Source organism: Barbatula barbatula (assembly GCF_947034865.1).
Source record: "Barbatula barbatula genome assembly, chromosome: 15".
NCBI classification, from domain to species: Eukaryota; Metazoa; Chordata; class Actinopteri; order Cypriniformes; family Nemacheilidae; genus Barbatula; species Barbatula barbatula.
In genome coordinates this window covers 3,701,571-3,717,729 of record NC_136778.1, presented here as the reverse complement: position 1 = coordinate 3,717,729, position 16,159 = coordinate 3,701,571, and the positions used below count along the sequence as shown (strand labels likewise).

The following is a 16,159-nucleotide window of genomic DNA, read 5'->3' as shown; positions in this document are numbered from 1 at the left end:
TAACAACAAAAGATCTAGATCGCATCTGCATTATGATTTTAATTCCTGACATCTCTTTTCTTCAACCACATCAATCTCATGATGTCATTTAGCTGTCTGTTTGTGAGTCGAGAGCGCAGGTTGGACTTGTTAATGTTCATTACCGATTCTTGATGAATTCTCCCTCTGAAAACGGCTTTGATCCCGCTGCGATTTCGTTGGCAATCAAATAGCGTTACAGCTTCATCAGTCTCTGTTCTTTTTGTGAACATTGACTGCTTTTTTCCGAGGCTAAAGTTAAATTATTGACTTTTCGAAGTTGTCCAGTGTATTTATAATATTTCTCTGCGTATATCTCATAGTGCCGTTTAATATTGTACTCGTTTTGCACAGCCACGGCTTGTGAGCAGATTAAACATACCGGCCTACCGTTGAACTCACAGAAGAAATACGTCTTCTTCCGTCAGTTTTCTTTATTTGGACATTTTAAAATCACTAGTCCTTGCCGCACAACTTAGCCGACTTTGTTTTCGAAATGTAGGCGGCGCTTCAGAATGCGCATGCTTGTTAGGGGTTCCGGCAGAAGCCCAATTAAATGATCAATGATAAAATAAAAAATGTAATAAAACAAAACATAATATGGCAGCGAAAACCTGATTGTATTAATAAACTTTAAATTAATTAAAATAATAATAAACTTTTATTTCATATTTGTATTATTTTTCAAATCTTCCCTCGGGCCGTATTGGACGCCTTATCGGGCCGGATACGGCCCGCGGGCCGTATGTTTGACACCCCTGCACTAAAGAATCAAGTGCTTAAACATTAAGACTTATGCAACATTGGATAACTCAGCATTTAGGGTTTTTCTACTTTCAACTTGAAAGTAATGCCTGGAACAGTTCTCATGGTTGGAGATCAGACTTTTGCACTTGGGTCAGATCGATTAACACCTCGGGGAGATGTGTCATTTGACGTCACTTCGAGTGAGATTAGCGCTGAGCTACCTTCTATGAATCGTAAAGACAAATGTTAAAGCATTTTTCACAGCACTAAAAGATGTTTGGTTTTTGCCAAATTCAAAACAATACATTTTGTTTTGGTTTAATGTGTGATTGACTTAACTGCATGGAGGTTAGAATAAGGACATTCAAACTGTCATATTCCCATTGGGTTGTTTTAAACCATCATTGAGTCAAGAATGGACAATCTCAATTGTTGGGTTAAATTAACCTCAAAATGTCCATATTTGACCCAAAACTGGGTTGAAATGACTCGTGCAAGTAATCCTTAAACCCTGATCGTTGTTGTTTAAAATTAGCACACAACCAATGGTGTAACGGACGGGCATGCAGGGCACGCACTGCGCGGGGGGCCTTGTGGTGGGGGCTCCAAAATTATTTTAAGCGATATTAAATAGGACTTTTATGTCCTGGAACCTAATAATCTTAGCATTCTTTGCTAAATAAGTCATATAAAATATCTCGAAAATGGTGTCCGGTGTCACAGATGTGGCTATGCTCTGAAGTTTTTCTAACCATCCCTGTCACCATGCAAGTGACCATCGAGATGTCTTTTTCTAAATTATAACGAATTTAAACTGAGAAGTGCAATGAGCCAGAGAGAGACTTTCCGAATTTGCCATAGTCCAATAGTTTTGACACAAAAAACATGGTAGAGTAAGTGGCGTAGCACTGGAGAGTTACGCGATTTTTAAATGCACACTCTCGCTGGAGGGCCACATCAGTTTGAAACCACAGCACACAACATATTCAGTATCCTAGTATCTGTGTGAAAGGTATTACGCAGGTAGCCAGGAAGGCACGGGCGGGGAGGGAGAATGTGATTTATTTCAGTGTCATGTGTTTATCATCTCTACTAATCTGAGTTTGTGTTAATGGGTTCTCGATTCAGGAACCAGCAGAGCTTCATATAATCTGCAGATGGGCCAGTGAAGCCCCGTTGAGAAGCAACATCGCTGATTATGTTTTACTTGTTTAATCATGTTTTATATTGGGAAACAAGGACAGTTAAATGGTAGCCTCCAAAAAAATGTTGCAATAAGTAGGAAAATTATTCTACCTCAGAAAGATTAATGCGACTTTGTTTGGGCTAAAATCGAATGAAGTGTCGCAAAGGGATAACTCGATCCCAGAATGCACTGCAACAACCTCCGTCAAGTATTTCATTAAAGTACGGTGTATTTCATTCTGTACTTAAATTTACTCATGTCTATTTGAGAAATGCTCTATTTCAACCTCAGCTGCCTGTGTAGACTACTACTGGTTTGGAAAGACTATTGAGAATATTGCATTGATTCATGATGCGAGCAGGGAATTGTAGTCTTAGTTAGAGGTTAATGAGAGTCCTTAAAGAGGTTCCAGGAGGCGTGACCTATAAAAGGAGTGGGAGCTCATTGTTAAAGCACTTTAAGAACATTATGTTACACAAGTCAACTTCTTAATTCTGTTCCTCAGGTGAGTCGACTCCAGGAGCTGGTGAAGCAGGGAGAGCAGGGTCTCGGCTCCGCTGATTCACACATCACCAGTCTGAAGGATGCTCAGAAGAAACTTTTAGAGGAGCTGGACGCCACAAGAGCCAGATTGAGAGAGACCAGCAACCTCCTAACAGCCCTTCAGGTCTATCCTCCAAAAGCAATTTCTCCAAATATAATGAGAAAAGACTTCAAAGTGTCATAGCTGATGGGGTATTGAAGTGCTGCCAGTTGCTATAAATATGCAATATATTTTTATATTAAAGATGATGTCATCTTAAACTGTCATGGGGTAATATTTAGGAAAAAGAGCCAACTGTATGTACAGATATTGGCTTAGCTTGTTTGAGATGAGTGAAAATGTGAATTTCTGGTTAAACAAATGGCTTGATTTCGAGGCAATGCTAAAGGTTTGAGGCAGATGGAAAGAAAGCTCAGACAAGCACCAATAATATTGGTATCGATCATATTTGGCATTTGTGTTTTGATCAAATCCAAACATGCAGAATAAGATGAATTAAATATCCACATAGCGATACTTAAGATTTTGCAACTTGGACTTAAAGGAATAGTTCACACAAAGATGAAAATTCTGTCTTTATTTATTCACCCTCAAGTTGTTCCAAATTATATAAATGAAAAGATATTTCGATGAATGCTTGTAACCAAACAGTTCATAGTTGGAAAAACTGCTTCATACATTTTTTAGTTCTGTTGAACACAAAGGAAAAATTTGAAGAATGAAGGACAGCCAAAAGTTCTGGGGCTCTTTTGACTCCCGTTGTAATTTTTTTCTACTATGGTAGTAAATGGGATCCAAGAATTGTTTGGTTACAACTGTTCTTCCAAATGTCTCTCTCTGTGTTCATCAGAACAAAGAAATGTATACATATTTGAATCAACTTAAGGGTGAATAAATGATGACAGAATGTTTATTTTTGGCTGAACTGTGCCTTTAAGATTTTTCATAATGGGTGATAAAACATGTTATTTTAATACTTTGGCATTAAAGCCAAACCAAGCCTTACATTTTTCTCTTTATTCTTTCTCCGTTGATATTTTTATTTTCCTTCTCAAACACCTACAATGAGATCATCCTTTGAAAATATGTGTTAGGTGCCCTGCTGAATTACGTATATCCACCAGCGTTTTGGCAACCGGATAAGCTCTGTATGACAAAGACACTCCATTAAGGAGTGCTCTTCACAGTTCCTGTATCCTTTCAGTGGCCATGCATAATGATGTAAAACCTCCGTATGTGTGTGTCTGGGTCTGTGTGAGGTGAATAGCAGCGAGTTGAGAAATGGATTTTCATCTCTTGGCTCTGGTGTGATTGATAGCTGTGAAGAAGAGTCCAGCTACTCGTCCTGAGCGCCGCGTGTCCGACTTTACAATTATGGGTCGTGAGCTAAATCGCTCACAAAAGCTAATGTTCTGTGTCTGACTTGTTCCTCAGGGGGAGATGGAGACTCAGAAACAACAGCACGATGCCAAACTCATCTCTACCAAAGAGGAAGAGAAGCTGAAGATGGATAAGATGGCCCTGGAGCTGGAGCTGAAGTGGACAGAGACTCTCAGGTAAACACTGCATGTGTTTGGGTTTTCATCATTGAGTTTACTCAAAAACGTGTTTCTTTTTTTAAATGTCCAGCTTTTTGTTAGAATGACTGATAAAGATGTGGTTTAAATAGACAGTTCAGTTCGGCCGTCATCTACTAGCCCTCCAGTTGCTCCAAATCTGTGAACACAAAGAAAGATATTTGGAAGAATCCTTGTGTTTTTCTTTTGCCGCCTTTGCCTACCAAATATAATGGTTGTCATTCTTCAAAATGTCTACTTTTGTGTTCAACAAAACAAAGAAATTTATGAAGCAATTTTATGGTGGCCAAGGACTGTTTGGTTACAAGCATTCTTCCAAATATCAGAACAAATAAATCTATTCAGATTTGTTACAACTATAAATGAGATACTGTTCCTTTAAGTGAGGTTTTGGGAACAATAACCTAATCATTTATTTATGAATGTGTCCAATAGTTGTAAAGTTTCTATGCCTTAAAGAATATGTTGCGAAGATGCAAAAAACATGTTGTAGAACAAACAAACAAATAAAGATGAATAATAAGAAGAAATAGCTATAAGTGGTTTGGCACTGCCTGCCTGCCTAAATAATTATCAACAAAGGTACAGCGCTTACAACCAACAAATTAATATCACAGGGCCTTCAAAGAAGACAAATAAGCCATGTGTTTAAGTCTGTGTGGTATTAAATGTCATTTTAAGCAACTGTATTTTTATACTTTGGCAAAGTTGCCAATTTCCAACTGTAATATCTCCCAAAAGACTGACAAATATACAAAACTGTTAAATAGATGCTAAACTGCAGTTGTGCCCCAGAACATGATATTCAGACTTGAACTTGATATTTTGTGGAATACATATCATCATTGTGCTTAGTATTGTTCGTAATTTGTATTATTAAGTAATATTTTCAGGTTTAAGGTCAAGGGACTTTTTGCATAGAATGTAAGATTTCTTTAAGCTGAATGTTCATTTAAAGGAGAAAAACATCAACAATACATGCAAGAAGAGAAATTCAGGCGCTGAACGAAGAGAAATGTTTGTTCATCATCAGAGCAATCTGTCAGTCGCAGGCCCATGCGTTTTTGATGAAGTCATTGCTAACATCTTTATCAGTTATTGAATGTGTGTGTGTGCCGAGTGCAACAAATTATAACGGTGTACGGAAGATTTGTTTGCTTGACTGACAACAAAGCTTTGCACAGAGATAGTTTAGGATGACAAAAGTAAAGTTTATTTTGACCTAAGCCACACGCGGTACCTTCACGCGGCACAATAGAGAAGCGCCATGTATATGGCGTGTGTGTGTACAAGTTTATTAGTACTAGTTTACGTTTTTATCCATAACAATACTAGTATTTAGAATTTAAGAAACATTATTCAAACGTGCATTCAAAGTGAATTGACTGATGTTTTATCAACGTGCATTATTGTCTATTATCAATTATCAAATTAATATCAATACAAAAAGATATTGAGGGAATGAATCTAACTCCTCTCATCTGCTTCTTTTCACATCTTCATGATTCGTGCGGTCTCAGGCAGCCTTCAAGGTGTTTTATAACTTTATTAAAGCTTCCGTTTCCTTCTATGAAGCAATGAAGAAGATTTTTTCCACTCATAAAAGGTTGCCAGAATGTGTAAGATGTTCAGCACTGGCAGGTATTTGTGCCGTTTCACATTCATAAAATGTATTTTAAAAAAGTGTAAGCCTGCGCGGCACTATCATGACATCCCACAATAACGCTTCATAATGTGTCAGTTAACCTCTCCCCTGACCTCTGCTGAGAGATGAAGGTACATTAACTGGTCTGCTCAGTGTAGCCCATTAACGTCCAACATAAAGCACTTTATGTGCTTATATGTTTTAAATGTATGAAATCCAATTTGGCTCATGCTTTTATTTCCTTTCAAGCTACACAAAATGTGAAGTTGATACCCAAACATCCCAACTGTCCTTTGAAATAATATGCACTTTAAGGTATACACGTAGTGAATAGAATAAGCGGAGTGAAAAAAAAATATATTGCAGTATCAATGTGTAGTTACCAGGAAACCATGAGGAGACTCAGGCAAAGTGTTTGGTTTCCGCATAAGCGTGTTTTGATCATTGGTGTGTATCTTTGTGTGCCGTTGTCCACAGGCAGGAGTGTAAGAAGCTGCGAGAGGAACTGCGCGAGGAGCACGAGGAGAAGAAAAGGTCAGCTCTGAACCAGCTGGCACAGAGTAAAGATCAAGAGATGTGCACAGCCAGAGAGAGCTGGCAGAGGAAGGTGGAGGACCTGCTGGAACAGGTTAAAACATCACACACACAACTGCACGATGAACCTTTTGTCTCACTCAATAATCACATTCGTTCATTGAAACATTATTCGATTAAAAATGCGATATTATAGTTATGAGTTTTGTGTTTAGTGTTACTGTATTTTTATTGGGTTTTTTCTATTTTTAAATGCATTTTAAGCTGTTTTGTTTAAGTTTTTACTTTTTATTTCCATTTTAGTTTAGTTTGTATTTATTTTTCGTTAATAACTTTATAAATGTTGGTATATAAATGGAACTTATTTTACACTTATTTCAGTTTATTGCTTTTTCTAATTGGTATTTTTTATTATTTTTATTTTTATTCAATAATATTTTTGCCGATATTTTATTTCATTAAGAGAATTGTTTTTATAGTTTCAGTAAACTATAATAAAATATACAGTAATAACTTTCCAACACAATCACATATACTGTATAAAGTCCTAATAATTGTATTTTTAATATATTTATTTCTTTTTCTGCTATCTGTCGTGTTTTGTAGCTTTTAAAAGTCTAAAATATCTCACACATTTTTTTGTTTTACCCAATAATCTTTTGAGATGACACGTGATCGTATGTTCATTACAGATAAAAAATCTCTCGATCACTTTTCAGTGTAATGAAACCTCAGGCCACAGGATAAACTCACCGATGAACGATCCTCTAGATGCCCATAATGATCATTTTCCTCATTAATCACTCGATTTTGCTTCAAGATATTCATTAACTCACTTGAAATAATCGTTATTTGCACTCTGTTTCATGAGCAATTATTAATGTTCATATTGTATCTGCAATGGGCAGCTCTTTAAAACAGAATCATACAGATTACAGCAATAATACAGGCTGAAAATGGCACAGTAATATTTAACACTCCTTGCTTTTTCTCGCATTAAATTCCCTTACAACAGCAGGAATTATATGATGCGTGCCATTCAGATTTGACTGAATTCAGAGTACAAAACCGTAAAAGAACAATCAATAAATGATCTATGAATTTGGCAGTGGTGTTTGCTTAGGCAAACACCACTGGAATTACTCGCTTTCAGGACCCACTCGCCAGAATTACTCACATTCATGATTTACTTCATCGAAAAGCCAATGAAAAACTTTATTTTAAACTGCCTTCATTTGATCTTCTTAAACAGTTGATCTGTATGTTTTCATGAATATGCAACATGGCGTTCGGTAAATACTCTCAAAATATGAATCATCGAATGATGATGATGAAGATGATTATCAAATGCAGTTTTAAGAAATCAGACTTATTATTTTGTCCTTTTATCAGAAAATGTCAAATCTAGTTTACTACAGATCAGCGTTAAGTATACTTCAATTTAAAAAAAGAACAAATAAATAGTTATAGCATTTTCCTATTTTCATCTACTTAGAAGTTCTGTGGGACATTATTTTATTATATTTTTATATCAGTAATGTAAGTAAAAGTCTCTTGCGCAAATGGTTAAATAACCTCTAAATCTTACAGTGCCGATTACTAAGCCACTTTGATGCCACTTTGTGATTTGTTTCCTTTCATCTGGGTTGATGTTTATTGATGTTTGCTCACTATTTCCTCAGTGTGCGTCTGCGAATTGTTTCAGTGATCTGCAGGCGGCCGAGACCTCTTTCATTCTCACGGTTCCAAATGTGTCAAATCAACTCTCAAAGCTCGAGAGCCTATCGGAGAAGCCATTATTGCCATTGTAGAAATGTCCCGAGCGTACCCATCAGCGCGCCATTGATTTACATCAGAGTAAAGTACTATTCCTCTGTCTGGCATTTATTTTTTCGTCTTCCTTTAATGATGCTTGCTGACCCAGAGGAAAATTGTATTGCTCAGAGGTTGCTCTTTTATAGCTCAGAAGACTCGGGAGTATTGAGTTATGTTTCGTTTTATTATCAACTTTGGCTCAGATTGTAGGGGGGGAAATGAGTTGGGAGGTATAAAAAATAGAGACAAATGAGACTACAGTTAACATTTTCTAAATTTGTAGAGCTGTGCATATAATGTCGATGGCTTGACGCTAAAAATGTGAAATGGGATTTTAGAAAATCTAGCTTTTGATTGGTGTCACATTCTGAGACATCGTCCGACACTCTAGAGACTCATTTTTGATTTGCGCGGCCTGTTTCTCAGGGAAAGCAATGTATGAAATGCCGGAGACCTCAGCAAAAGTTTTGCACAGGCAGGCATTTTCTTCGGAAAATACAAAAATGTAGTTTATATTTTTTACGTTAGGTCTTCCATTCATCTTTTTGACAACCGTTAATGCACTGGCTGCGATCTGAGCTGCGATTTCAAAGCTATTTAGAGGCACTTTACAGCTATGCTTGGAAATTAAGTTACGACAAGCACATCATCATTTCATGTCTCAGATTGTTGGCTTGGTGCGAATCCGTCTCTCTGTCAACGACTCTACTAATGAGGCTATCAGGCCAATGAGTGGGCTGGAGTTTCCACAAAACTGACGCCTTCTCGCTCCAAAATATGTACTGGTGTGATGACGGCTAATCTGCTGCCGATCTACGACTTCTCGCCTCATTCCAGATTGATTCCAGAGTCAATTCTGGTAGTCGCAAATGGCACCCATGTGAAACGCTTCACTCACAGAAGAAAACACAAAGCCGCTAATAGATTATAGACGGAAAAAACACAGTTAAAGTCATCTGCAGATCACAAAAGAAGATATTTTGATGAAGGTTGTTAACCAAAGAACATTGGACTCTATTGACTGTGACGGTGTATGCACACAAAACCACTGAGACATTTCTCAAAATATCTTCTTTTATGTTCCACATAAAACTATACCTAAAAGGTCCAGTGGGTCATTTTTTGCAGGATCTATTGACAGAAATGCAATATAATATTCTTTACTATCTTCAGAGGTGTATAAATACATAATGATTCTATACCTTAGAATGAGCTTTTTCTATCTAAATACACCGCTGGGTCCCCTTGCAAGGAATTTGCATGTTGTTTCTACAGTAAATGGAGAAACTTCTCTACAGAGCATCTTTCGTAAATAGTCCTTCTGCAAAGAAGCGAAAACGTGACGACATCTTAGTCCGTGTCAGGCACCGTAGTGCTTGGAAAAATAGGGATGAAGCAGTGAAGCCGTTAGTAGCAATTCTCAACTTCACCACTAGATCCCGCTACATTTCAGAAACTGGACCTTTAAAATGATAGATGGATGGATGGATGGATGGAACGACAGTTCCTCCTTGCTTCAGGGATTTTAAAGGAGTAGTTCAATAGGTCTGTCCTCTCCTGAACGCTTTGGAGTCCAAGTTTGAGCACCTTGGACTCAAGTTTCCTCTTCCTCTTCTGTTACTTTTATATTTCCATATCATGCAAATTGTGTTACTGAAAGTTTCCACCCATCCACAATAATTACATAATAATTGCTGTTTGTCATTGTGGTGATCACCCGCTTGGGTTTCTCTTCACTAACATATTAGAATAATCATTTATATAACATACATTGGTGGGCACGGAGAAAGTTTCCGAGTGGGCGAAGTACTTTGCATGTGGGAGATGTGCATGATTACATTAAGAAGACAAATGGAAATTCACATCTCAATGCGATTCACCAACACCAAGACCTCCAACATAATTATTGTCTTAAAGTTTGTTTTCTTTGTGCAGATATCCCTGCTGAAACAGAGCCTTGAGATGCAACTATCCCAATCCCAGCATTCCCTCCAGCAGCTGCAGGCTCAGTTCAGTCAGGAGCGGGAGCACCTGGGCCAGCAGCTGCAGGAGATGGAGATGGAGCACCAGCGCAGAGAGCAACGGATGCAGGAAGCACAATGCTGCGCTGTACAAGACATGCAAGAGGCTCGCCACCACGACCTCAAGGTAACCGCACGAATCGGACGGAGATAGCCCGCCGACCTGCATGTGCTCTCTTATCTGGTTTCTTTCAGTTTTCCGGGGGTTGTATGCAATCCACAATGTTTTTGGCACGTAGATTTGTACATATTGTGTGCATTGACTTGGAGCCAAGCTGTTTTTAGGTAATCTTTTGTATTCTCTTTGGCCACTGGTAGATTTGATGTGGCGTGGCAGATCTGTCACAGATACATGGCGGACCCCTCCGATCATCTGTTTACCGGAATAACCTGTGTTGTAGTAATGGCCGAGTGCTTGCTGTCACAAGCTGTAATGTCTTTTTTATCTTGTACCTGGCCTCTTCACCACACTGGAGGAGAGCAACTCCAACTGCAAATGATCACCTTGAGTCGGGCTGATGTGCTTCGGCGCCGCTGGTCTGAAGATGAAGGCCGCGTGCTGGGACGACAGGGGTAAACAGCTTGAATAACTGATGACAGGTTGTGATTGATTCAACAAATGCAGTGTCAGTCAGTCAGTAGGGCGTGCCAATGAGGTGGGGTGGAGGGTGAACAGTCGTGTTAGTTGTGATGTTGTAGCTTATTAATATTAATTAGGTTGATATGATTTTTAATGTGACAAATCAGAGATTCCCTATATGATTAAAGCTTGAGTGCCTCTGCCACTGCAGGGTTGCCAGGCCTGCACTTTCCCACTGTTGCTGCAGGTATGTTTTCTATTTTGCAGTTTGAAGGTGTATAGATTTTGTTCATCTATTGCCATTCTTAAGAGAGCTTGACGTATTTATAAAAATGTCAGTCAGTCAGAATGATGCATGTCGCTGTGGTCGGGCGGCGGGTGCACAGTTGTCTGGTTGTGATGTAGTAGCCTATATTAATGAGGTTGATAATATTTTATTGTTTATATATATATATATATATTTATATACATGTGTGTGTTTTGATATATAAATATGTTTCTCACATCCTGCAGTCAAATCAGAGACTCCATATAGGATTAAATCTAGAGCACATCTGCCATTGTAGGGTTGCCAGGTTTGTGGTTTCTCAAAAAATGTTATGCGGGTTAAAGGTGTAGATTTTGGTTAACTATTTGTCATTTTTGAGGTAACATGGACTTATTTATGAATACAGTGTGCTTATGATTGGTATACAGTGATTTACACGCAGAAATGTGTGAAATGCATAAGTGTGGGTATTTTAAGTATGGCAGTGACATTTTTGGTATTTGGGCTGGTTTCATTGAGCTACTTTTGGGATTGTTTTAATAGCCCATTGGGCCGGTTTTGTGATGTGGATCTGGCAACCCTGTGCCAATGGGTTTGGATCAGCAGACCATTTTCTGGATATTTATTTCCCACATTTGTCTGGTTGAAATTGGCTTTAATGTCTAGCAAATCGTTTTTCTGTTTATTTCAGGAAATTGCTGCGTAACTTTCATTAAATCATGCCGCAGCTGGTCTCTGAACATATTAGGTGTAATAAGACCAACTGACCTCTATTACTTACGTGGCCTCGCTGTCCCAAACATAGACACACCTGTCAATACGCACCATGCCCACCAGCTGTCAATACATGCTGAACGGACAAAATGTGTACCAGTGATACCATAAAGACAGAAATGTTGAGGTTAACTGTTCAAATTGACCCTGTATGACGTAAAAAACACACTATTCAATTCAATGAATACCGTTTTTGTTACTCTGATCCGAGGCCTGTCTACTAGTGAAATCTAACCTCTATCATTTGCACTCTTTTATTGGCTTGGACCTTTAAAACAGGTTGCCAAATAACTCTTTTTATCTTCCATTGGTCATAATTATTGCCAAGGGTTACATACCTATTAAAAATGACTCTGGTAATAGCAGAAATATTTTTTTGGGCATATAAGATGTTGAACATCAGACATGGCTGTAATTGACATGCTGATGAGATTCTCAGCACCACAGGCAGAGCTAATAGATTCAAGACCAATTATAATTGCAGTGAAACCTCGATGTGAGTTTTACCCAGCGGCCATGCAGTAAAGATAAGGCCCTCGATGTTAGTGTCATTCATGTAGCGAGATCCAACAGAATGGTTATGAAGACCAATTTATTCACTTTCTGCTCCAAAGCACCATGTCCAGGGCGTGTGGACGGCGTTTCTCAAAGCCGCTGTTTTATTGACTTCTGGCTTAATTAGAATCAGTGATTGAGCTCGCCATGGCCGCAATGTGATAATATAGCACTTATTCTCTCTGTAAAGCGTCACTGCTAAATGTCTGCGGTGGGATCCAGTCCTCACATCTCAATATTCAGCGTGCTCTTTTGAAGTCGGAGCGGAGGAACGTTCCTCAGCTTCTAATGGGCTCGGCAGCACTGCGGAGACGATGTCAGTCTCACCCCTCGCTGTTCTGTCCTCGGAGACTGCGGCGAATGTGTGATTCCTCCATTTGATATTTTGCTCCAACAGGCATAAAGTTCCACCTCCTACCTCCTGTGGTTTATGCTGATATCGAGAGAAAACAGCCCTACTTTTAGCTGGCCGGAAGGAGCGGGACAAATTCCCACAGTGGGTACCATGCTCATCTGCGCCAGCCTGCCGACCGAGAACATACGGCCCTGATGAGTCAGTGCGGCTGAAGGGGGAATTAGGAGGAGGGTACTTGGCAACTTTAATGGCGCGCTTTGGTATATGGCAGTGTCCCTTATTCTTTGTCCTGACTGTGCTCTTCTTTAAGAATCATTGTACGAAGGCTTTCGCATTCAGTAGAATGAGAACAGATAGTCAGTTCCCAGATCTTTATGAGAGAACAAACGACATTAGGCGCTCATAAGCTAAATCAAACTAGTTTCAGAAAGCACACAAGATCTTATCTTACCCCTGCCACAGGGCAATTTCCGAGGTATTAAATCGCATTAAATCCACCTTCGTTCAAGTATTGATCACAAAATGTCTCCCCCTATGACTTTATACGTGTATATATTTTCTTTAATAAATATCAGAGGGGGTTTGAAGAGTGTGGTATACGGTAAGTATATGGTATGGTTACATACATTTAACATTAAGTGACTGTATAGATATTATATGTATACCATACCAATTGCTGCTGTTTTTCTAATACCTTGTTTCTCCATATTACAATTAAAAAATATTCTTAAATCATTATTATTAGTTGCCCTTAATGTTCGTCACTGAGTTTTGCAAATATCTAACCATTAAAAAACTATCAAAAAGTGCATGTCTACTTTGACAACACAGTATTTAATCATTTTTAAAAGTAGAATGTTTTTCCATTTCCTGAAAAACGTCAGTTTGGACATACAAGGTTTCAGAAAGACGGTGACGATATAAAACCTTCTTAGATTAGTGGATCTCAACTGTTTTGACTTGAAGGAAAAGTTTTTCATTTGCGTTTTTGAAAGATTCATCTACACATGACAGCGTTATTAAAACATCTGCAGTTACAGGGATCCGGGAAAACATATAAATACGCTGCATTATGCATGCCAGGGCAGTGGATAGCCATGTTAAAAAAGCATGTAAAGAAGCACTACATGCCAGCGCACATATGCATAACCTGTTTTAAGCTAAAAACACTTTTAAAACCCTTTGTCGGTTTGGATGTTATAGTTTATATATACATGTCTCCGCTGGTCGTAGTGGTACAGGTAATCTTCCTATTTGCTGGAGAAATAATCACAAACATGCAGCATGGATGTCGCCATTAATGTTTTGGGAATAGCAGGTATGCATTGACGTCGCTTTCCCTTGTGAAAATGCCGGGACACACCCCTTGAGTGCCAGGACACAAACACGCAATTATTTGCTGAAATTAAAAGCAGTTAGACTCAACGGTGATCCTTACGACTTGCAAAGGAACCAAGTATCTTTGCACACTGATATGTTGGGCGGAATTGCATTTCCTGATATTGTAAGCAGCCATTTTGCAGAGTGTTTTGCCACTCAAGGGTGCGTGTTTTGGCGTGTTAATGTGGGAGAGTGACGCCCCGTGCAAACTGAACACGTAATGCGCATGCGTTTTCAAACGTTTGCGTTTTCAATTCCCCAAAATCTTTTTGTCGTTGAAATGAAGTGTGCTGTTTTTAGTTGGTCTCGTGTAGATGGCCTCTAAGAAACATTAACTCAATAAATGCTTCAGAAGTATTACTCGTTGTAAAATATGTCAGCTAAGGCATTAACTGATGTTAACAAATGCAACCTTATTGAAAACTGAGATTTTAGAAATTAGACAAATTTTCATTCAGATTTTCTCATGAACAGTATACTGTATATGGAAATGAGGATGAATGAGTAAGTGCTAAAGAAGGAGTAATGTGTAATGTGTTAAAGAATGAGAAAGTGTTAAATCCCTCAATAACGCACTCCGATTAGACACCCAGAACTATTTTTAGCAAGGAAGGAACCATGACTCTAGTAGCACAATGAAGAGGTGAAAATGACCCAGTGTTGTGACGAGTGGGAACAGATGTATCTCTGTGTGTGTGTGTGTGTGTGTGTGTGTGTGTGTGTGTTTGGGTTTGTGTGTGTTAGTACTCCATTAAAAAGCCTCAGGGTTCAGCGTGCGTTCCGATAGCTGTCAGTATGATATACATGACCTGACCTTTTCAGTTTTATGTAGCAGCCTTAGTTTAGACCCCAAAAAACTGTTGATGCTGCCTAACATGTACATTTGCACACCACGCTATTGTGTTCTCAATCAATGTTAGAACCTTACAAACAGTGTTGTGTGTTTTCACATCTCTGTTGATCTATCAGCTGTTGTTGTTTTATTTCGATCGTGTTACCGCATTAAAACAACATTTGCCCATTTCCAGCTTATTTCTAGCTCCGTCCTGCCAAATGGCTCAGTGCAGCCTGTTCCCTATGAAGCATTCGGTTTAATTTGTCTTCCTCTCCCATCCTCACCTCACCGCTGGATATCACGGACTGTAAAGCGTCTTTTTGTGGAGGCAGGTGCCCTGTATTACCCCTCATCAGGTCAATGTATCTCCACACGCTCATCGCAATCTTTGGGCTTAATCTTATTTAAGGTGCTGTAATTGCGTTCTTCTGGCTCGGTGTAAAAAACGGCAGGCATCCAATATCTTTAACAAGCTTGCAAAAATGTTTAAGTGCTTACTAATCGAGTAATAATTCCTACGAATGTCAGTAACAGTACTTTGGAAGAACAACATTATGGTTACAAATATATGTTCCCGGTTCCGAGTTTGTTGTGTGTTGTGTGTCTCAGTGTTGAGATGTTTTGTAGTGTGATTCATCTATAGGGTCTTCATGGTTGAAAAGACCACTGAAAGCTTAGATGAATGAATATGATGCTGGTTATTAAAGATGCATAGCTGCTTAATCATAATGTGAATTCAACAGTCTGTGTACAATCACATAATAATTGATAGAGCTACGAATATAATAGTCGAAATATCGCTAATGTACATCTTTTGAAAGAGTTGCAGTGATACCATGTAGACTGTATTCAATAGATGGTTTCATCGGACTGACACACCTGGCCCGAAGTTAACTTCTGGTCTGTCTTTGGTTCAGTCTGGCTAATGGCTAATAATACAACAATTTATTGGTTATTTAATTTATATTATTATTCATTTATATTCTTATTTTATTGTATATTCATTTTATTAACTTTAATTAAAAATACTCAACAGTTATACGTTTTTGCTTGTTGTAACTTGCTTCCTAAAGTTAAGTGTGGGCCAAATAACATCTAGTGGTTGAGCTTAGGATCGCAGTCTAAATTCTAAATATCAGAGAGGCAAGTATAGCAAATATTTTTGCAAAATACAACCAAACATTTATAACCGAATCGAAATGTTATGTAAATTTTTTACGTGAGATTAAATAAAAACTGAAACACCTGAAACCGGATGTGCTTCTGGACCAATGTTTACATCTTCCGAAGTGGTCTGTAATACAATGTTTTTTAAATGTTATATA

At 38.5% G+C, this 16,159-nt stretch overlaps 1 protein-coding gene across 2 annotated transcripts in view; it reads left to right on the top strand.

The window, feature by feature from the left end:
* fam184ab (family with sequence similarity 184 member Ab) overlaps positions 1-16,159 on the top strand; it is a 71,834-nt gene that overhangs the window by 36,025 nt on the left and 19,650 nt on the right. For both annotated transcript variants that reach the window (XM_079474370.1, XM_079474369.1), the window contains exons 8-11: positions 2,457-2,618; positions 3,930-4,051; positions 6,195-6,345; positions 10,002-10,214. In XM_079474370.1, coding sequence (XP_079330496.1) covers positions 2,457-2,618; positions 3,930-4,051; positions 6,195-6,345; positions 10,002-10,214 — 648 coding nt within the window. The remainder of the gene's footprint in view (positions 1-2,456; positions 2,619-3,929; positions 4,052-6,194; positions 6,346-10,001; positions 10,215-16,159) is intronic.